Here is a 24657-nt window from a genome sequence, read left to right as displayed (position 1 = left end):
TACAGAGCAAGATAGTGCAGTTTCTGCACATTTTCTAGTTGTATAGTCATTCCAGAATCATAATTAGGGAGAAAATAACCTTAACGAAATACATGCGTTTTTCAGATCTTTTGCTTCTGCCGAAACCCCATCAAACTGTATCTGTATCCTTTTTGTTTTAGATGCATAGACTGTGCCAAACTCATATGTAGGTTTTTATTCTCTATTCCATTCATTTCAATACGTAATTCCCGGTCTGTGATTACATTTGATTCAATGTTACCGGTTTGTCGGTATGCTGTATTCTTGTACCATCTCTTTTGGACAGCACCCAGTCAACATATTTTACAATTTGTTAAGAAAATTACTGATAAAATATCTTCCGTGTTTAACAACATTTTGTATTTTCGTTTTGTAGCAAATGGTTTGAACAAGTGTTATGTTTATAATTGATAAGAGCTATATTTTTATCGTATAGTCAAAAATACAATTGGCAACAATGTTAGGAAAAACTTGGTTACATTTATTTAATTTAAACAAAATTTAGTACGATGTTTACTTTCGTAGTGTAATCTGGTCATTTATACTTTTATTTTCTGTTCTAGCTATGCTTTGGGTAATTTTTAAAAGTATTGAATCTGCTTTATCGATGTTGGTATTACAAAACGTATAATTTTATACCGATGGTATTTTTCATGCACACGCCATCAGTAACTGTTGCAATCCAGGATCTCATGCCAACCTTTGAGGACAACGTGAAAAAATGTGCCGGAGACCTTTTGAACGTGGGATGGTTCTCCTATATCAAACATTCTTAATTAAAATTCTATGCGTCAAGAATCCTTGATTTGAGATCAATCCGCCCTTGGTTGACACTTCAAAGTTGTTCGTCTTACTGAAGACATGATGAGATCAATATGGTTAATTCCGTTGGCGACAACTATTTATAAATGCGTAATTCGCTAAACCTCAACGTTTCCCGCGGCGTCGTCCAGTCTCGATTACCTCCCTTGGGGACCTTACGTCGGGAGCAAATGATAAGTATATTACAAAATTTGGAATAAATTAGACATGGATTCACCGTCTAGTTTTTGTGAGTCATTTTTATATAATATTTACTCTACGTTACGAAAATGAAGACAAACAGAAGATAGAGTTTCATTTTAATCGAGAGTAATAAAATTGCCTGACAGATGGTGTCGTCTTTTGCAATATTTCAATACAGTTTACACTTTAACAGTATGGCAAATAAAGTTGGACGAAACAATAGATGTGGTTCAATATTATAAACATGACCAACATACTAATAGAAAATACAATTAAAATCTACGACGTAATGAACTGATTGTGTCATTATAATAAAATAGACAAGTTTTGTGCAATAGAAGGAATTTTTGCTTGTTTGCATTATTGACTACATCATGTTATTTGATACAGAATTATAAACATTGAATCAAATTTAGTATTCGGGAGTAAAAACAACTGGACTGATTTTAAATAGAATCGTTGTGGGGCATTTTGAGACAGAACATAGGTTGAGAAAATAATAATCATTTTCCAGATTTTAACGCAATATTATACCTTGGATCCCTACCAACTGAATCGTAGCATGTGGAGACAAATATAATTTTCAGCGAAATAGTTTTAAAGTTACAAAAAAAGCATTGCAGAAAAATAACAATTTTTCTTAAGAGTAAGTGATAATAGCCGAATAAACAGTATAAAACTAAAGTCATAAACAACCTGATTATTGTTATCAATTTTAATATTGCATAAATATACACTGTGTACGAAACTAACACACCCCATATTAAACACTTTATCAGATTGTACCTGGTGGTGCTGCAACAGCTTGATCAGTTTGTCAAAACATGAACTAATAAAAATGATTTGTTTGTTTGTCAACAATACACTCGTTGCGGTGACAGTTTTGTGATTTTTTTCCAACAAATTATGTGAAATTTTATCTACGAATACGCTTGATCAATAGAGAAAGCCCGCCCTCTCGAGGCGTCATGTATCAGTCATTCATAACTGATCCGGGGGAAAAAATAGTTGAAAAAACTATCACATTAACATCCAATACAAGAAGTGACTTTTACCGATTTGCTTTGGTTTATCAGATGAACTTCGTTTTAACGCACATATGCTTATTTATCACCCAGATTTACAATGATAAATAAGCATAATGCAGAGGGTCGGTGTAATATTGAGATAAATTGTCTGACGCAAGCACAATTCTATACACCGGCATGTTAAGCAGTAGTACTCAATACATTTAAAAACTCAATTTTTAAATACAATGTTAAAACAATTGTGACATCCAATTGAATGGCTTTTTTGAGCATCCTTGAAAAATTACAAAAATGCCATATCACCCCCTGCAAGTCATAGGTATGGATTTTAATGACTGACTATATATCAAATATCTTACTATATAACGCCCATTTATCTGCATTCATTACAAAGAGTTGAAAAATAATTTGATTAATTTAAATTTTCCCTCAAATTGAAAATAAGCATTAATTGATTTTTTTCGAAAGAAAAATTGCAAAACTGCTTAGAGCACTTCATTTAATTGATTTATATTTATTCGCCCCGTGTGTTAAATACTCTTTCACTTTAATTTTGATAAAACATACACAAAGAGGGATAAACTTTATTACAGGGTATGCAAATTCAAGAAACCTAATGTTATATGTTATGATTTTAATTCAATTTCACTCTGCTTATAAAAAAAAATGAAATGTTTTGACAGGTGTGTCTGAATGAGGAACGTTGTGGGTCTCCGCAAGCCTATCGTAAGGTATATATATTACCCCATATTGTCAATTAAAATCCATAATATACGTCATAGAATATAGAATACCAGTTGAAGAGGCTGTATTTTTGTCACACAAGAAAGAGGTATAATAAATATACCCACAAGCTTTCATCATATTTCACCGATAACCTTACCTGATAAGATTCCTCAAATTATGGCCTTTTGGTCGACGAGAACGTACATTAGCGATGATTTTGTGTACCGTTTGTTTAAGGCTCACCATCACATTGTTGATAGTTGAGCTTGGGTAGAGCCATAAACAAGCATTAATCATATGCCACGCCACGCTTCGTGATCTAGATGTCTTTTATCTTATGCCACAAACGTCTCCCCTAAATAGGATGGATGTGCTCTCGTAAGTTATTACAACTATAAATCCGACTGAAAAATTACTTTGCAGGCAAGGGGGGCCCCAGTTTCACTTTTTCAGATAAAATATAGTTATCCCAAACTAATGAGTTCATCAAACTTAGACCGAGGATAATCCGAAATCTAAGTGAGGTGGCCCGTTGCTGTACTATACTTCATTATGCATAAACCAACGAAATTATTGATCGAGATATGATAATGCAAGGGCCATCGTAAAAAAGACAGTTTCGAATTTTGTCGGGTTGACGCGTCTAATCCGGACAGATAATGGGGCCTCGAAACGTAATCAAGGGGAAGAAAAACCAACAATAATTAAGTGGCCTTACTGTCTTTCGTCCTCTCTGCAAAGCACTTTAATACCACGATCCGTCACCGGTATGGTCACGGCTTCGACAATCCTGAAGCAAATCCGTTTTTCGTGCTGTCGTATGATTCGCGTGTTATTTTAGGGATATTTTCAGGAATTACCTCAGTCGCTTTATTCGAAAATGTTGTCGCCCCGATATTAGTGGGTAAGGATTACCCACATTCCACTGAGTGTAAAAACAACTAAGAACGAAAGTAATTACAGAAAAAACACCCCCGCTATATCGTTTGAAATGTCAACTAAACATTGCTCATTATGACAAAATTATCGCCACGTGCCAGTCGAATTGAGTTCAGTACGCTGTAAAAAATCGGAATGATATGACTATATCGAGACTCATAATTGATAAATTTCAAAGAAAAATTTTGCTTTTAATCCAGTCTCGATTGGCAGTTTTTCACGGTGCTTATGGGTGATCTAACTGCTCCAAAATTAAAGAAGAATTCTTATAGCTCAAAAGATGCAGGACTGCCACCTCAAACTTTTTCAGTGAATTGTCAAACATTCTAATTGGGTTGTTTTGTTATGATTAATCTATCATGCTTATTCAAAATTATTTCAAATAAGCCTTAAGTTATCATATACGCGCTAGTATCACGAAAATTAACATAGAAATTTACCATTGCGTGAATTCAAATCCAAAAAGAAGTTTAAAATATAATCTAATTCGCTGGTTTATTTTTATATTTTATACAAGATTTCACGAAAATATTAACCATCGTTTTAAGATATTTGGTAATTTCCTTAACACAAGAGAAGTATGGCCCCAAAGATTCGGTCTTAATATTTTTCCTTGCGAAGTCAAATTATTATATATAAGATGGCTTCACTTGTATAGTGAATACTAATCTCATATATTTTGAGTATGCTCATAATATATGAGCGAACGTCTCAAAATGAAAATCCATTGCAATACCGACGACAAAGCCAAAAGATAATATGATTTATTTTACCTCTAATTCTATGCTCCATTATATTTCAACATGTAAATGCGGTACATTTCCTAATCTCATTTGTAACAATGCGTGGGTGGCCAAATGTTGTTACCCCCTTTTTCATCAAAAATTCCACATCGCGATTTCACGGTTGTTTCAGTTGTTCAATGTTAAAATTCCACTTCCAATCAGTCACAAATGTAAAAAAAAAATGGACTAAAAACCTTCGAAATGTCATAACAAATTATGTATTGGTGAAATCATGGCGCCAATTACGTCATCTTCAGATTGCACCTACGTGATGAAATAACTATTTTTCGGCTCTAATACGTCAATATTGCTAATGTGCTAATGTTACATTTGTGTCATTGACAACATTCAGTTGGCTATGATGGAACACTAAATTACTAGGAAATGTTCAATTTAATGATTATCAAAAATTCAAATTTTAGACATTTTGAAACCCTAACTCTCAATCTCCGAATATTTATTAAATAACTCGATAACTATTTAGCTTAAACGAAACTTGTAAATTTTTGTTGTAATGTTGTTCTGCATAAAAGAAAATATGGAACAAAATTTCCGTCGACGTAATCAAAAAGTTCTGTAGTGTAATAACGATCTACCAAAAGACCCCATTTCCTTTAGTGCCATATACTGTTACAATTCTCAGACGGCCGGAAAGTCGCTAGGTATATTTTTCGATCGGCTTGGCAACCTAGGATTTCACGGTTCATCAAAAGTGCAGAATTTGTCGCCACGTTGACATGCCAACACAAACACTTGAAACACAATCATGGACGCCTAATCTGCCCTTATTTGGGTGAAAGTATGGGACGCAAAATTCCCACAGTGTTATAGTACAGAAGTAAGCCACAGGGGTCAAGTGACGATACGACAATGCGGCGACGACAAGAGTTCCATGTAGAACACTGATAAAGAATCCAAAATAAAACAACCCAAATTAAACTGTGATTTTAGTTGAACACATGTATCCATCCCTTCATTATCAGTTTACCACGAGAAGTCAAAACATAGATCTTCAATGTCTCATGTACGGTAGAGTGTATTAACGGGAACTACACCGACAAATGCTTCGTTTTTTTAAAGCAAAATTTGTTTAGAAGAGAATTGTTCAAGTTTTTGAACGCGGATAAATTCAAGCCCACAGAATCATTCTTTAATCGATGGCAAAAATCTTTGATGACAAAGATGAACAATCTAGACTTTCAATTCTAGTTTATTCAACAACGTCACAAAACTGTAATTCAATCCCGGTTGCAATCCTCTGCATTCCATTGTGTTTTCGAAAATAAAACAATGAATAGTATTTGCGACTCACTCGAGTCTACTTTGATTGAGAGTCTTTGAAATCCGATGCTTATGGTTCTAAGTCTAGTTGATGGGTTAAATCGTCGTAAAGAATAAATAAGAGGTCATCAATAAAGCTGTTGGTCAAACGGAATTTGAATTTTACATGCTTGATGTTTTTTCTGATTGGTTTCCAAAAGTTTTGCTCGAATAAATTAAATTGTATTTGCACAAAATGAGCTTTATTTTCAAATCAGATCACAGAATTTGCTTTTGTGTGCAAATTTGTTTAATGTTTATTGGGATTTTTAGTGAACTTTAATTCATTTTCAATATTCGGAATGAATTCCTGTGAAACTATTAAGATGTTATAACAATGGCTAGTTTTAATACAATTAAATAAGATAATTTTATTGAAAAATATTTTAAAGTTAGGCTATGATCTGGTTGTTTATTGTACAAAAATAAAAACTTTTTTTCCATTTGATTATAGGTAAATATAGTTGGCATGTTGGTCAATATCGATAAAGCATAATATTATACAATTCAGATAATGTTAGAGAAAAGTTTTAAAAGCATTCTTTTCAAGAAAATATTTTTCCGAGCGGCCGGACAAGTTTCACTATCGAAGGCGCGCTTGAAATGTACATTGATACCAACACTTTGTCTCCACCTGGTGTTTGTTTCAATTAAACGACTGAAAGTTTTTACATAATGGCATTAATCTGACCTTAGCTCTTTAATTCAAGACGTTATTTTGAAAACAAAAAAATTATTTTTGTCAAACTCAGTGGTTGCAATCAGATATGTAGTTGAATGAGTACATTCGACTTTACAACGTGTATCAATTGTGTGAAACACTTTTTTGGGGTATTTTATGCCGATTTGATAATTGTACAACAGAAACTATATGGTTGAATGGTAGCTTAAACTGAATGTAAAATGAAAAAATCTGGCAGATTTATGTCAGAATTAAAGACGAAATAAATGTACCGCCTCACAAGTCAATTCTTTAATCCCCGGATATATTTTTGCGTTTTGACAAACCGATAATAAAATTTTTTTGAAGCATGCATTTTTAATTAGTATGCCATCTATATTTAGTATGTCTTTCTGCCTACTAAAAACATTTATTAATATAACATTAAATTTTACATTATTTTACATATACTATATCACCTTTTTTTTATTTGACGTTTTTATACGGCTAGATGGGCATAACCATCTTAATCCGTATTAAATGTTTACTAAACCGTGATTTTGATATTCTTTATGTCAAATCAAATGACAATCAAGTATTAAAACCCTGAAACAAATTTGATCGGACATTTGGCAATATCCAAAAATGCCTAGAATAGATTACCCCCAGTAAAAATAATTTTTTTTTGATATACAATAATCAGAACTATCAAGCATAATAAAATTTTCGTTTTGAAGTTGTAATTATTCACTAAAAGGTTTAGAAAAAAACTAGACTATAAACCTGCAAAATTATATTACACCTCGTTTCTCATTTCTAAGATCACAGTCATCGATTAATGTTCAATAAAGACGGAGGAAAGAATTAAAAGATTATAACGTGATACTTTTATATCAGTTTTTGTCCGTTTAATCGAATTCATTTCAACTGATTTTATTTCGGCATTAAAATCTACTATCAGTTTTTGTGAATAATTCTACAAATAAGCTATTTTGAACTATCGATATAATACGATTACTTTGTTACAATAGTAAAAATACTGTTTCTGTCATGGTGTCGTTTTATGTGTGTCTCCCAATCAAAAAATTACCATCATATTACTCTATTGTTTTATACCCAGTTGATGTTCAATTCACGAAAACCAAACACACACAGCAGTGATTTAATTTGTAATAATTATAATCATTCATTGAATCATTTTTACATCTGCATTCATTGCAACATTGATGCATTTTTTTTTAATTGTCTCTTAATGGAAAGTTTTTGTTATCAAGCAAATGGTTACCTAATACGGAATTTAGATTGATTTTTCCGATTTTCTTTTCAATTTGTCAATCATGTCAAAATGCATGAATGTAACAAAAATATTTTCAAGATATTTTGAAGTTCACAACACGGCTAATATAAACCAACAGGCTACTTACTATCTATGTACTACAAAGATTGCTCTTTAGATAAATGAAAACATCTTTACGATATATTTATTTGAATGATGTAATTTTTATTTATTGTTTACAATCAATAACCAAAACAAATAAAATTGAAACAAGTAAAGTTCTGTCAAATTGGCTCGCCCAGATTTAACGTAAATATTTTTTAATAATAAACATGAACTTGAAATAAACTCGTGAAAAAAAAAAGTTAGTTTAAAATTTGATACTCAATTGCGATCACCGATTTTATTAAAAAATTAAATAATAAAAAAATGAATATGCATTTGTTGCTTCTGCGCTTTCAAATGTTTTTAATTATGACAAAATAATAAAACGAAGAAATTACAAACTTTATGCCGAAAAATTGGAACCAATTAAAATATATAACTATTGATTTAAGAAAAGCAAAAGTATAGGATACAAGATTTAACACAAGAATTTCGTGGAGAATAGAAAGGTGGAGCTTTCAGTAGAACTGATAAATATAATTGAGAATAGATGACTGAGTACTTCAAAGTGCTATTTTACGTAATATATTATGAAAAAATAATATGATTTAATTGAAGATTCAAGACATGATATTGCAAATATGTTTGATGCAGAGATTGCTGATATCACAACAACATTCTCGGGAATTTAAATTATCCATTAAATAAATATTATCAAACATAAACAAACCGATTCCGAAACCTAAACAAAATTTAATCTTACAATTTGTTTATCAATAACTACTTGATGAGTTTGCTTATATATTTGATATGCAGAAAATCGATTACGGAGATCAAGGATACATTCCAAACAGATGATTTATATAACAATTTTGCACACTAAAAATTAATCAAACAGATAAGAAATTATTATGTTTTGACTTTGAGGGATCTCCACTTTTAGGAATCGTTTAAAATTTATCCGACGCCAAATTCGACACAAATTTGTCTTTGTTGCACAAATCGATACCCAGATCTTTGTAACCTTACTGTTGCATATGCTTATGCAACCTGCTTTTGTATCACTTTCCCAAGTTTTACTAGTTGACATTGTAGATTGGGCTACATGCTATCGAGTTCAACCAGTGATATCGATTTAAATCTATATAAATGAGCAATTATTAATATTAATCCATATTATATTTTAAGTATGTTTCAGTATTTTTTGCGTGTTTATGACCGTTTTATACAAAAACATGTATTACTGAAAAAGTAGAATTTAAATAAAATATTTTATTAAGATAATTAGTATCAGTTAAAGAATAAATCATGTTTTTATGATAAATTGTAGATACAAAATAATAAAACTTGTCCACATATGGCTGGGAGAAATAGGATGTTTTCGGTGTCCGCCAGCTCTCAAAACTTCTCAGTTTCTATTCTGTGCTACTGGTCGACTTTTACTGCTGCATGGGCATTTTTGAGCTGGCTTCTGGCTTCGTAGAGATCTCCGTATCTTCATAACCAATTTTTATGGAAAAAAGATGATTGTTGCAAAAATTTGGGCAGTCCTTTTAACTAAAAATATGTTCATCATAATGTAAAATTCATATATTTGCTGGAACAGTTAGTTGAAGTGATACACTTTATCATGAGTCTATCCCGCAAAAATGTTTTGTAGTTCAACAACAACATGAGCAACTCCCCCAACAACAACAATCTTGTAAAACAAAACATACGTCTATTGTATGTTGATAAATCGTCCCTGCTGTAGTAATAATATTAATCAGAGTGTTCTAATTGTAGCTCAGTAGCGACATCTTGTGATCGAACTTAATAGAATACTAATTGCATCCTGTGATAGTTCGTGGCGGTGTCGCAGTAGTTAAGTAAATTTTAATGCGAATCAATTCGATCAGGTAATAATTGAAAATGCTTTGTGAACCGTCTAAGATTCGTTTAAATTTGTATATACAACCCCCAAAGGAATTGTTCTCAAAATCAATCCTATATGTACATTATGCTGTAGTGCAAAGCTGCCGTATTGTGTTGAAAAATAATCTGCGTATTAGTTTTAAACTTTCCTAATATTTTATTTCGTAAGGCATACTAAGGACTTTCTTTATTTTTTTTTGTTTCCATTTCGATGCTGTTGCAACACACTGGATCCAGAATGAGCCGTTTACTAGTAAGATAGATAATATCCCCTGCATATTACACCATGTTGTGTTCGAAAAACTGAGGTGGTTGGACCCTACTTTGTATATGAGTATATTTCGTTCAAGCCCAATTTTAACTGACTTCTTTTCTCACGGCATATTATGCTTTATTTAAAATCTTGTATGGGCATAAGAAATGTTTCAAAGACAATGTATCTGATACACGAATATTGAAAAATTCTGGTTTGTTACACAGTACTTAATCTTTGGATATTCAGCAAGCTCATTTTCTTTATAATGATCAATTCGTAATACGGTTTCGATTGCTTTATTTTTATTTAATTTTAATCAATTTGTTATCATGTTAAGAAAACATCTATAAGCTTTGAATGAGATTACTCGACCTGCTTAATTTCAAAGTTCTTCGACCTGCATGTTAGTTGTGTCAATATTTGCCTGTTGAGGTTTATTGGAATCTATGTGCGCCATAAATGTATCTAGTACGCCAAATTGCCAAGCATGGTACACGTATAAATCGGTCATTATAGACTCAATTTTATATTGCCCATACTTATACAATAGTATATTACTTTTAATTTTCAAAGTGAAACAGATGTTACAAAACGAAGAATACATTTAGTGTCCGTCGCCAAAGTAGCAGAACATTTATATCCAGAATTAAGGTTTATGTTGAGGAAAATAAAAGCTGAAAAAGAAGTAATATGTCTTTAACTACTGCCAGCGTATCCTTTGCATCAACATGGAATGGAACAATCGGTAATACAACGACTTGGACTGTAAATTACACAGACGGTAATTACCAATGTCAATCATTTTTTTTCGTTTAATTTGAATTTGGGGAAGGTAGAGTTTTAGTACTGGTATTCAAGTTTTTAGTTAATTTTAGGGGGAATTGTATATATACTTTTCGTTTTTTTGTGCTTGAATGAAGTAAAAATATGCATAAATCTACAAGAGAGATACGTATGTAGATACTATAGTGATCACCTACACGAAACTAGTACTTTACTTTCATGAAGGATAATTTAATATTTTAAACGACAGAGGACACGACAGCCTTCTCACTTATATCAGACACTTCCTATATATACTCCAAGAAAAATAGGATACTGGCATAGCATTCGATCAATTCAAATGAATAATAATTTAAATCTATATCATATCCAGATCCTATTTAGATTTGTCCATATATTGATTATTAGATCGGGTAATTTTGAAATTTAAAAAAAAAAAAAAAATTTTTCAACAGTTACCAACTACTTCACAGACACTACAATAAGCATAGAAACTTCCACAGCTCCAACAACAGGTAACAATTTGATTATCAACGTTATCTATTATTGTTTTCATGTTGTAGTAACTGCATTTGAATACTCACATGGAATACGAGTTGCTTCAAAGTCTATCTCTAGGAATATGTTTCATTGAAAATACACGCAAAAATAGAAAAACAAGGGCACAATGAAGATCAACGTTGCATTATTCGACTCTTTATATTGCAAATTGCTTGAATATTTGGATATTGCATGAAGACTTACTTTTAGACTTACGTTTTATACTTACTTACTTAAGTTATGGTAAAATAGATATACAGATAATGATAAGAACACGTGAATAAATCGAATAAGCGCTGATTTCATCAGTTTCTTTTTCTATATTCATTTGTTAGAAAGAACATATATACACAAGTATGCTATTTGGTTCACATATCTAGTGAGTAGCTCTATAGAAAGATGAACTTTTTTGAAAATACCTTATTTTAACCTTCAGATAATATGATACCAATGCCAATTATCGGAAACACAGAAGATTTGATCAGTGAGTATTCTGTCTTCTCAGTATCTTTGGACAACACCGATTACTGTTGTATCCGAAAATAAAATTCATTTAACTTTGAAGGATTGTATTTTTAAGTTTATTAATGATTTGCAGTTTATGATCTCTGTGTCATTGGTTAATTGATGTAACAAATTATTATTAAAAATATTTTTCATTTTTTTTTTCATGTTACTGAATTTGTCTTATACATGTTGGTATGTTACAGATACGTATCGCTTGTTGATAAATTTGGACCCACTCCTATTACCGCACAATGGATCATATATTGGGCTCTATCTAATCAAAGAGATGTTTTTCAAAAAATATAGTTACCAAAACTTTTTATTCCTTGGCTGTTTTCTTGATCCTTGATTGAGAATACAGATGTCTAATAAAAGAAATTTCTGAGAACCATAATTGACGATGAAAATAATAAAACAGGTTTTAAATTTATCAACTTTCCCAAAACGAATATCACATATTAATTGTCAGCAATCTAAAAATTGGTTTATCATTCCATTGGGCGTTAACTATCCATCGATAGATGTATTTTGTTTTATTTTAGTTTTTGCATCAACCATAACCGGGGTCCTGTTTCTTGCAATGTTAGCTGCTTTCATTGGGTGGATTTGTGACCAAGTTGGTGCGTTTGGTGACCCAATTGGTAATAAACTCCGAAAAACATTGAACAAGAAGACATCAACACTACAATTTCCGAGAGTAAATATGGTACCAAGAGCAAACGGAGATACTGGCGTACCACAATGGATGGCCCAGGCACATCATGATGTACATATGAACGATGGTGCGGACAATCAGGCATATGGTAAAGTAAAGTATAATTTTAGCTCCATGTCATGCAATTGTTTTATTGTCCACGATATTATTTCTATAGCTAAACATTACAAAATATTATTATTAATTTAAAGCAAGATCATGTCAAACACGTTTCAACGTTTCAATTTGAGAACGATTTTAGATAAGAAAAAAGACGAAAAATACTAAATTCGTGAAATCACTCTCTTGTAAGAAAATAAAAGAATTTACAAGAAATTAATTTTATTACGGGACGTATGTAGGAATAGAACTCATAATTTTATTGTAGCTGTTTTCCATTCACTTCAAAATTTTCGAACTCAAATGGCGGAGGATATCTTGATATCACGAGATTGTGCAAAGATGTTAGTCCTCGAAAAAACTCGTAATTAAATATTTTATAGTGTCACCAAACTCACGTCATCGACGATGATTGATTTTATCGTAAACAGATTTTGCAAGTACTCAATATTGCAGCTTGTTATTTCATATTTCAGAAGACATACCTGCTCATGTATTAGCTCAACATCACGCAGCGGAACAATTAGATCAGACAATTCAGGAGATTGACGAAGACGATGAATTTAGTGATGAAAACGAGTATGATGACATTGGAAATCATGAGATCCACAGAATTAGACCATCACAAATTAAAGCCATGGAGAGAAAGAAAAGTCAGCGATATCGAAATCGTAATGTATGTTTATTTATGTGTCGTTGTTGCAAAGACAATAATAAAAGCCAAATCTTTTCAAGTATCTGAAAGTGATTGTGTCCTAATTAGTAATAATCGTAATAGAATTTAATAGTTTTAAAAACATTTTCTGACGGTTATCCAAAATGAAGTAGTTCAGATATCTTGCATCAAACTTTCACAGATTTTATTCTGTACCTTTTTATCTGACATAGGATTCTCTCAAATCAGCAGTATCTGCTTGTGAATATATAATGCAGGGTATAGAGTGACCCAAAAACACAGAACCCAGATCATTTTTTTTTGGCGGTCACTCTCCATTTTAGCCACTCGATATAGCCGTTTTGACTTCACTAGAGTATCCTTGCAGTCGGTGCATTGTTGCACACATATCGAGCGTAACAGGGGCCGCAGGAGGGGCGCTACTTTAATCAAACATATATCAATATTCATAACTTTTAAAACATTTTTAAGGCTCAAGTTGGAAATACGTCGAGTCCAGCAATACGCAATCAATATCTCAGTCCACCTAATACTGGAATGTATGAGGTAAGATTATAGAAGTACATTAAAAACTGTTTGTGAAAGAACTGTGGAAAAGTCACTAAATGCTACTACCTCCTCTAAACCGTCAATATTAATGTTACAAATATAATGTATGTTTTGACGCAGATTTATAAACATATATATTAGAGTATTAGACCACAAGATTTGTAATATCCGTAATTACGTATTACCGAGTAATTAGGCATTTCAATGTTATCAATCGGTTGGTCAAGCTTATTCTTGGACCTAGGGATCGTTCCTCGATCGATCGATCGAATTTTTGTTGTCAAGGTTATGAAAAATCGTTTTTTTTTGCAACTAATGCCAGATTCCCTACATTTGACAATGCGTATACCTTTATATAGCATTTGTTAAGATTCTTTTAACATTTGGTTGTCATTACGGAGGACGCATTCGTCATTTGACCTTAGTGTCCTTATATTTGAATGATTTTTACCAGTATATATAGTTGAGTCAATTTATAGTGTATTCATGAGTTGAATTCATTCATTATTTTGGGTGTTTGTTCCCCCTTTTTTATCTTCGTCATTATTATGATTCAGACATCGATGATAGGAAGTGCAGATTCAGCATATTCTACTGAAATCGTTCCAACCATTCCACCAAGAGATTGAAAGAAAGCAATATACTATATATATGTTTTGAATATAATAAAAGCCATGAATGTATATGAATATATACAAAATTCGTATAGAACAGCGTGCCAACGCACTATTGTAAAGGATAAACATTGTATATATCGAATTGGAAATACTGTAATGTGTAGATATTTACCAAAAAAATTGATTATATTTATAAATCTTATCGATGAATCGATATCGACTTTCAATTCGGAGAGACTTTGTTTGCCATTGCTGTAAAATCTACAATTTCTCAATTTACAGTTCAATATATCGTTCAGTGAATTTACAAATATTTAATCTTGTTTAAGACTGTATATTGTTCATAGATTTTTTGGTTTTACACCGGTTTATTGAATCATAAATTTTATGCTTGTTCTTATTTTGTCATATAATCATTATTCGTGTGCATTTTACTGTTTGATTAGTACTACAGATGGCTTGCTGCTTTTAGTATACTTGTAACACTGTATACTTTTTGAAATCGCACTAAATTTGGTCTTTATTTGTATACATTTTGCATGTATAGGCTACCTAGAAGTTACGTCACAGGTTACATTGCTTATAAAATACAATACGACGCATCTAAAACATCATTTCCTGATGCGCGTGCGTCGCTTACAACTACTATTCAATGCAAATGTAAATTTGGAAACGTCGTGATTCATTGGAACATTTTCTTGAGCAAATATATAGACTTATCATGACTAAAAAGTGTGATAGAAATTGTTGGTCAAATTATATTCAACAAAGTACGGATAGTTGATAAGAAGCACAATCCTTTTATAGAAATAGCAACTTTGTAACTTATTGCGCAGACTTAGTTCTTAATAAAGCAGTAAACTAAGTAGTAATTAGAAATTTTCAGTCAGGTTTTACTATAAAACGTAATATGGAAAACATGAATTCATTTTGCTATCATGATACAATTTTAAATAGAATGAAAGTATGACGCGATGACAGTTGGCATAAAACGATTTTTGACGCATTTGAACAATCGACTTTAAAATCAAGAACAACAGACTATACCTCGCTATATAGAAAGCTTATCTGAAAGCATGATTAATATTAAATGATAAAGTACCTTAGATACTTTAGAACAAATCATTAGAAGTGTAGATTGAATTGTTAGGGTAACTTTGTACACCGACAATACGTGAGCACTTTTTCAGAAGTAACAGAAGCAATGTCATCAGAATGTTTATTGTCGATAAAATATACTATGTATATAGCTTATTCTTTAGTTCAATCAGCATTAAAAAACGGAAATGTATTGAACATGTTCCACAAGTTAGTGCTAGATTCAGCAGTCACAGTTTTATTTTAACATGCCGTGAATAAAACCGATCTAATATCGTAGATGGGAACACGTTGAGACTTTTTCAATTTACTTTTAATTTACATAGTTTTAGTAGAATATCGCCAATCAAAAAATTTGCACAACGTTTGTCTTTGCTTTTATTTTATTTGAATAGCACAAATTTTGATTGTGATCACTTGGTTATACGGTTGCTACTATCTATTGGTATTCGATCGAAGAGTGTACAATAAAAAATGATGACAAAAATAAAACAAAATTTATTTAATATTTGAACTTTTATTTGTGTATGATTGCATCTAACAGTTCCAGTAATCTGAGAAGCTTTGCGCGGTTATGTTCTTCCGAGAATATGTTCCGAGGGATATGGGTTCTGTTTTATGGCCACCTTTTACTAATTATTATCAACGATACAGGTTTTCAAGTTTTCGTTTCGCAACAGAAACTGTAGGATAGAATGTAGGATCAATTGCATTGTATTTCACCAGTTGTAGTGAGCTTAGTCTGCATGCATTGATAACCAATAGGAGTTAGCAATGACTAAGAGGCGGTGATATATTCTTAACATGAAATAATATAAGTAGGTAGATTACGCACCAACTTCGTTTTATTATTTATAATAACGTACCTCAACGAAATATGATTAATATGAGTTGAACGTCATTTGCTGCGCATCATGGTTTCACCATTGAAAGCGATCGAAGATATCGTCATAGGTATAGTATAGTATCTCGGGTTTTAAAGAATTTTACACCCTATTCTCCTTATTTTATACTTCTACTGTGTAAGCCTGACTATTCAGATAGTATGTTTGTTATACAAAAAATATAAATTTGACTGAAACAAATCATTTTCATTAATTGTATAGATACAGCATCATGCTGGCGTACAGTTTTACATCTGCACTGATTATATGCTTGTTGCATAGTTGTGAAGGTATAGTATCTTGCCCTGAGCCGAATGAAGATTGTGATTGCCAAAATCTCAATGAAGCAGGCGGATACGTGAAATGTGTTGGAGTATCTAATATACCGAATAACCTTCCCGAGGAAACTGGCATTTTGGATTTAGGTGGGAGCACAATAGGTTCTGTTCTACTTGGAGATAAGGTATGCCAATATAGGTGATAAAAATTTAAAAAGTTGAATTGTTTGGCGTTTCAATGAGGTTAGATCTGATAGCCATATAAATAAACCGTCTTAAATTCTTTTCTGTATCTCAAAATAACTATAAGAATTCAACTCATGATTTTTTTATTAATAGATGGACAATCTGAATAATCTAACATTGACCCAACTCTACCTAAACGACGCTGGATTACTGGCAATTGAGGATCGTGCATTCATGAATCTAGGCAGTTTAAGAAAGTTGGATCTGAGTAACAACAATTTCAGAAGTATGTTAGTCGAAATAGTTGCAATTATTCTTACTATACAGTGACTAGGCCTGCAAAACTCAAATGAACGAAAGGACCGCAACAAACAAAAATAATTGTTCGTGAGCCACTAGTTATCATTAGTCTCGATATAACATCTATTTTCGTAATACAGCCTATAAACAGTGTAATATGTGATCAATTCCACACAGCACAATCAATCTTTAATGAGATATGTTGCATCTTTGCCGGCAAAAGATTCTCATAAATATTCATTTAATTGTTTGTTTTATTCATTTGTCAGTTTTCAATCTTATTTTCTGGTCATTGCTGTTTTGTGGAAAAATGCTGGATCCAAACGTAACAATTTTGTGCATTCTCATACATTTGTCCCAAACAGTGCCAGAAATATTATGATGTAACAGAGATTCATAGTCCCAAAATCATACGCGCCACTTCTAACCCTGACATGCCATATTCTTGTCTTTTCTTTCTATTGTCCGCATCAAGTGTATTTTCTTTATGGCGATAAAATAAATACTGATACGTCGGACGCGAAAGTAATCGGACAAGTTATTCGAGTTGGTCATTTAAATATTTGAACGGATTTATCTAGAATTAACATATGATTGTTCTTCAGCACCGATCGCTCATATTTTTGTATGCATAAGTAAAACTTTATATACTTTCTGGCGGTCGCATACATTAAGATTTTGCAGGCCACATGCTGCTTGCGGATCGTGTGTTGTACAAAGTGACTATCTCACTATAAATGACTATCTGACTATAGTCACTTTGGTGTTGTACAGGCCCGCGCACAGTTGCGACGGTTTATAGTGATCCTAGTGAACTCTTTTGCAAATTATATTTCAATCGCAATCGTGCATTTTAGTAAAATATATATACCATCGCAACGTAATCAATAGAAAGAGAATATGACAATCAATGGTATCGGAAATAAAATTTAACGTAAAGCAATACGTAATTTTTTCGAAAATTTAACTCGAAAATATTTCATGGCATGGCTGTATTTGTTTTTTTTATCGAAAATTAAAAAGGATTGCATGTTTAATAACATTTTGAGGCAATTTATAAAATCAATATTTGGCGATTAGTAAGCAATTTATTAGAACATCATCGTTGTAGTCATTTTGAATGGTTGTACACAATAACATCACATTTATTGGATGTAAAAAATTTCATTCGAAGCTAAATGTGTATTAATTATGGCAAATGTAATGACTTTATGATTGGCGTGTTGCGATAAAAGACCTGGGCAATAGTCATTGACATCACTACTAAATCAGTATGCTCCACATCGCCAATGAGCGAGATACACTACGGGGATGTTCTAAAACCAGGAAGTTTATTATTTCAGGGTGTTAAACTTTTGTTCAGCATATTACCCATTTTCATTATCCCTAGCTAGTAGCACTTTGGGCCTAGATGCTTAAAAGTAATAGGTCTCATTTATAACAGTTGAGTGAAAAGAGAAACCTATCTAAGAAGTTCTAGACTAGAGGACAATCTGGCATAGTCGAGTATGACCTCAAATGAAAGGCAACTTTGCTTATTTAACATTATTGAAATCGATGAAACGTTAAACAGGCATCGAACAACGTACACTATAGCATCGTAGATAAAACTCACAATTCTGCTTTTAAATACACTCCCCAACTCGGAAAAAATAATTTATATGGTATAATAAAAATTGTGAAAAATTTTCACACAGGTCTCAACGATCAAACATTTTTTGGATTAGCGGAACTGGAAACACTTTTTCTTTCAAAATCATTTATTTTTGAAATATCACCCGCAGTGTTTGTATATACGCCTTCACTGGTTTATCTTGACCTGGATAAAAACATGCTGACAGAAATCACAGATCAGTTTTCATCGTTAACGAATTTGGAAAGTTTATTGATTGCTTCAAACAAGGTGAGACTACCTATTTACACACAAGCGAATTCTAATGGTGAAGCTATATCTAATTAGCGAATATGCAGACCACTCATGTTTTAGGAAGAAGCTTTCAATTAAAATCTTTGTTCTGTATCTGACAGTGACTGTTCCTAAAGGTTTGGAAACTTGGGAAAAAATGTAACATCATTGACAATTTCGTTCGAATATATTTTGTTTAGATTACAAAAATTGCGGAAGATGCATTCTCATACCAAGATCGACTTAAGCGTCTAGATCTGTATAATAATCAACTCACTGCACCAAATAAAGGATGGTTTGAAATACTCGTAGTAAACAATGGAGAACTGATTATCAGCGAACCAGACTTCTCGGAAAATCCGTGGAGATGTTGCGGCGAAAAAGCGATAAATTATAGACAGTTTGTCAAAGCTCTCCCAAATGATTTAAACTCGAGAAATGAGTATAATATTGTATGCAGTTGGCCAGAAAAATACAAAAATCATAGCATTGGAGATATTACAGAAGATGGTCTAAAAGCGACATCTTGCGACAATCAAAATGACGACGCTTCGAATTCCGAAATGGCAGTCGAAAGTATTCTTAGCGCAACCACGGTAGTTTCCCCAACAATTGGTAAGTGTAGTAATTCAAAATAATGTTTCAAATAAAATCAGTTGTTCAAATTACCCAGACATATCTCACTACCTCTTAAATAAAATAATTCACTGATCGCTTTGTGTAAATGTAATGGCATCCAACGCAAACAGTTTTGAAACCATTTCGTCATCGCCCTATAATCAGTGAATTTATACATTCATGAGCAACTTATTTCACAGCTTCACAGACAGTCAACAGCGAGACAGTAAACGACATGAACACTGTAAACGAAACTTCGGGATTAAGATTCGAAATTTCACCAAGTGGCGGAAACTTTTTCAATCACCTCACAGACGCTCACATCGTGCTCATACTATTAGCAGTTGTAGTTATTGTCGTAATATTGACGACAATTGTTGTTCATAAATATCACATCAGACAACACGGAAAAGCATTTGCTGAGTTTGTCAATAATCTTCCCAATTCAAGAGGTGGAGATAGTGACGTAAGTATTCATTGAATACAGTAATTTGATTTTATGACAAAACAGAAATAAATTACAAAATAAAATATTTTTCGAAACTGCCTGGTGGTCCCATATTGAATATATGCACAATTTCGGCAAATAGAACAATTTTAGCATTTTTTAGTGGAGTGCCAGCACAGTTTTGTAAACATTTAATATGAATGTGTCTTTGCTCAATTTATCTCACAATATAAATGGGTTTTAGTAACAATACGTATTTAATTTAATTAAGGATGACATCGGTCTCACTACCAGAACCTACCGTCAAGATGCCCCGGTTTATGGATCCACTGGCCAGGTTGTTGACAGACATAAAGGAGGGTCGATGGTGAGCAGCAGCAGCGTATCTTCGGATGATACTTCCTCGGAGGAACTCAGTGGAGTGGTAAAACCCGAGAAAAGAAAACCCCCGCCATACGACCCACCTACTGAAAGTCCCGACGACCTCGATCTTGGGTCTGGCGGGATTTATTCCAGCACTCAGTTCAATAATTCGTCCTCAGTTGGAATGAATTTTAACCTCGAGTGGGAACAGGACAGAAGAAGTCAGACAGAAAAAACGAATGCGTTTTCATTTTCAAATCTAGAATACGACTCAGATCAAAGTGATGACCTGTGGAACATTACTACTGTAAAAGAATGTTAAAGAGTCGATTGAAGTTGACTGTTTATGCAATTATTGAAATTATACGTACTTAAGCGCGTATTCGTCTTGCTTACCAGAAATTTCTGGACACGAAACGCTAAGTTGTTCTTTTCGGTCATGTTGAAATGCTTCGGGCTGTTTCAGTGAAAAAACGCTCATTTCTCAACTGTAGTGCCAACCGATTTCAAATTTTCAACATTTGAAAATGGAAGAAATCTATTAACTTTATTTATTTTTTAAAATTTCATGAGATTCACGAGAGTCAATATTTAGCCCAATTTTACTCTTTCATTTTGAATTCATGGAAACACTGTTTTAACATTTCGTGTCGATATACTCGAACGTTACTTTCTTATTATAATCAATAATTTTAATTAACTTATTCGCCCAATGTTACAGATGTGCGAGTTTGTCGAGTTCGAAATTCCGTGTTTAGTAGTGAAAACTATAGTAACAAAGGAGTGTATATCTGAAAAATATTATTCTGAAAACTAACCATATAGCCCGAGACTTACTCACGTTGCATGGTGCACTGGGAACATGCGAACCTGTCCTTGGGAAGTCGTGTTGATCAACAAACCCGTTCTTGATTTTCGTTTTCAACGTTAGAGGACCGCAGAAATTAAGTAATATGCACTGCAGCTGACGGCCTTACAATATATTTTGCGTTTTGAAAGTTATGTATTAGACGTAAAGCGTGTAATGTTAATAGCTTACGTAATGAAATACAAACATTTTTTAAGGTAGACCCAAGAAAAACGCCATGGACTATCAACGGCAGTTTAAGAGGACTCGTATAGAATTTTTTTATTAAAAATGTTGACTCTAATTACGTACTTCACTAGTGTCTTTTCGAAATTTTCGTAATAAGAGTAAATTGAAAATTAACGCAAACAATGCATATCGTATGTATGGTTGTTATATATATACCATAATAGTTGTCGAAATTGTCCAGTAAACATAAATCCACCTATAGACACGCAAACAATATGATACAATACTCATATCGATTCATGGAAGAGTCTCACATTGAAACTCTAGAATTTCACATTGATTGTACGACCGGCAAAAGTACAGGATATTATTTCAAAAAAATATATCCATCATGGAATTATGCATAAGAAAATTATAAAATGTACAGTACAAACAGATGATGTATTTCTCAAAACATGACATCATCGGAATTAGCAATGAAAATGATCACAATTAATGTTTCATATATTAATTTATACAATATTTTACTAATTTATACAATAATATTGTTGATAGAAATTTGCATATATATATAAACCTCTATCGCTTTTGAAAGCATACCATCCAAGCGAGTGTTGGTAAAAATAACATTTAGAAAGAGTCATACGATTGGACGGTTTGTCATTAGAATCTTATTGTTTCCCTTTGGGAGCTTTATGAACGTGATTGTCTTTTCAGGTCAATTTGTCTGGCTCTTGACCTCCTGTAGCGTGCGAATAATCATAAAAAGAGTATTATTGAAACGTGCCCAGTACTCCAGCGTATGGCTTACCGACGCATATTGGTTTAAAATGATGTTAAAATGATTATTAAAATGATTGCTATGTCGTGCGAAACAAGTATGTTATTCCAAATATAGTAAGCAAAAATAAAATTGTAAATATACGATGTGACATTTTTCTAGCCCTCGTTAGAATTGGAAAATATGACCAGTAAATGATAAAATTTAATATGTTCTTTGCTTCATTTTCTATACCCTGCAATTTTGGACGCTTTAACAAAAAGCTAGCATATATATAGCAAAATTTTGTCTAAGACTCAAAAAAGTGTTTACATAGGAGCAAGCCTATGTTTCAAGTAAAACAAAGCATCGAAAGGAATTCGCGATTGATAAAATGAGGGAGCGTCAGTGTTTAGAGCTTGTTAATTTCGATTGTAGACTAATTGACGAATTAAAACTTTATGGGAATTTGGTACGAGATGGCTGCCATGTTATCATTGCTTCCAATATATTGCATCACTTGCCGTACGAATATTGAAGCTTGCTGCTTCATGACATTTGAGATACGGAAAGTGGAGTCGCCAGAAAAAAGTTTGACGCAATCAATTTTTGTTATTCTCAGTAAAAAAAACTTGAATTCAGAGTAACTACTGATTTACTTCAAGTGTTTAAAATTTGAAAATTTTTAAATGACTACTCCAAAGTTCGGGATTTCATTTAATACGACAGTGTCCGAATTTGATACTACGGAACCATACACCCAAGGTTTTAAAGTCACAAGCACATGGATTATTGTCATCATCGTAAATATTTCATCACTGTTTGTGAGTCTTTATATATCTATCGCACTCGTGATTCACAGCTTCTTATTAACTAATGACAAAAAACAACAATTGGAAAAACAAGAAAATATACGGAACAATCGTCCAGGATTTGGCAATTCATCGTCAGTACGACCAAATGATTTAAAAGTCGATGCAAAAAAACATCTGGCAATTTTAGAAAGAATGTGCATTGCAGGAGCTGTGTTTACAACTTTGAGGATTGCATCAGAACAACTACAATTGTTTTTTGGAGGAAAATCTGACTTTCTTTGCACTGTTATCTTAAAAGTTCACATTGTGCTGTACTCATTGCCAATAGCAACTATATACGCATTTCTTTGGGCGCGTCAAAGGATAATGTATATGCATCCAGCGATGCGTCTTTTCAGTTCCACGAGAACTCAATTTGCAAGTTGGTTTATTATTTTCACAATGATTAATGGGTTTATAGCAACAGCAGTTTTGTTCCTAACTACAAGATCGTATACAAAGTCAGATTTTGGATGCGCACTCAAGAAAACATCAATTGCTAAGTTTATACCTTGGCTGATATTAATTGGCACAACAGTAATTTTTCAAACTTTGCTCTTGGCCTTATTCTTATATCCTATCGTGCGTCATCGCAAAATGATGAAAACCGCGCAGCAACCCTATCAAATGACGGATACGGTGAAACCTCTCATCAATCGAGTTTTTCTGGTTACTCTTGTTTGCGTTATATCTGATGTTATTGCTGCACTAGTCACCATGGCAACATCAACTATTTTAATCTCAAATATCTTCTATGACATAAATCTTCTTGTAAACATGTTTGGTATCTGCTTTTCGTTTGCTGATTGGAAAAACCGGTTATTTCCATGTTGTATTTTTAAAACAGAAATGTCCGAACCTAATAGACTGGATGCCCATGCCACACATTCCCGTTAATACGATGGACACGGATTTTTTTATTTACTTTCTGTTCTTACCCAACTTGTCTCTTTCAAATAAAAAAAATGTTTATGGACTGTAAATTTCGGTTAATATCTTATTAATCTTTCTGTACGTGAGCAGGCAAGAGAAGGATCTCAGATGATTGTTTGCACGTCTCCGGAGTTTTGTGAACGATGTATCTATGCAATCGGAATTAAATTACAATCGGTAGGCTATTTAGATAAGTAAGTCAATGTTTTTGCTGTAATTGAGAGCATTTGCTCGTCCGATTATCAAACTGAAGCACGGGCGCTTCAGCGTAATGATGACATAATTCTAATGAAACATCGTCCAGTGATTCCCAACAGTGTCGTAGTAGTCAAAATAATATTGAAGTTGATCAGCCTACCAGAGATGCTATATTGAAATATAATAAACTGCTTTCGGAAATCACAATCGTAGTTAGCAAGCTGGGCACCTGCGCCGCCGAATGGGCGGTCATTGCTCTATTCCAAAACATCA

The 24657-nt window shown here is 32.8% G+C and overlaps 2 protein-coding genes across 2 annotated transcripts; both read left to right on the top strand.

Moving 5' to 3' along the window:
• Positions 1-10632: 10632 nt before the first annotated feature.
• Positions 10633-16073, top strand: LOC120345895 (uncharacterized). The gene is made up of 7 exons (XM_039415480.2): positions 10633-10817; positions 11275-11334; positions 11796-11843; positions 12409-12669; positions 13157-13356; positions 13828-13902; positions 14463-16073. Exons 1-7 carry the CDS (start codon positions 10727-10729, stop codon positions 14532-14534), a joined length of 807 nt encoding a protein of 268 aa, XP_039271414.2. The 5' UTR covers positions 10633-10726; the 3' UTR covers positions 14535-16073.
• Positions 16074-16684: 611 nt separating this feature from the next.
• On the top strand, positions 16685-21307 carry LOC120346680 (uncharacterized). Its single transcript, XM_039416478.2, has 6 exons — positions 16685-16967; positions 17122-17254; positions 18966-19171; positions 19375-19789; positions 19993-20258; positions 20512-21307. The coding sequence occupies exons 1-6, from the start codon at positions 16737-16739 to the stop codon at positions 20923-20925; spliced, it is 1665 nt and encodes a 554-aa protein (XP_039272412.2). The 5' UTR covers positions 16685-16736; the 3' UTR covers positions 20926-21307.
• Positions 21308-24657: the final 3350 nt, after the last annotated feature.

Source organism: Styela clava, chromosome 8 (assembly GCF_964204865.1).
Source record: "Styela clava chromosome 8, kaStyClav1.hap1.2, whole genome shotgun sequence".
Taxonomy (NCBI): domain Eukaryota; kingdom Metazoa; phylum Chordata; class Ascidiacea; order Stolidobranchia; family Styelidae; genus Styela; species Styela clava.
The sequence above is the reverse complement of the archived record's forward strand: the minus strand, read 5'-3'. Positions and strand labels throughout refer to the sequence as shown.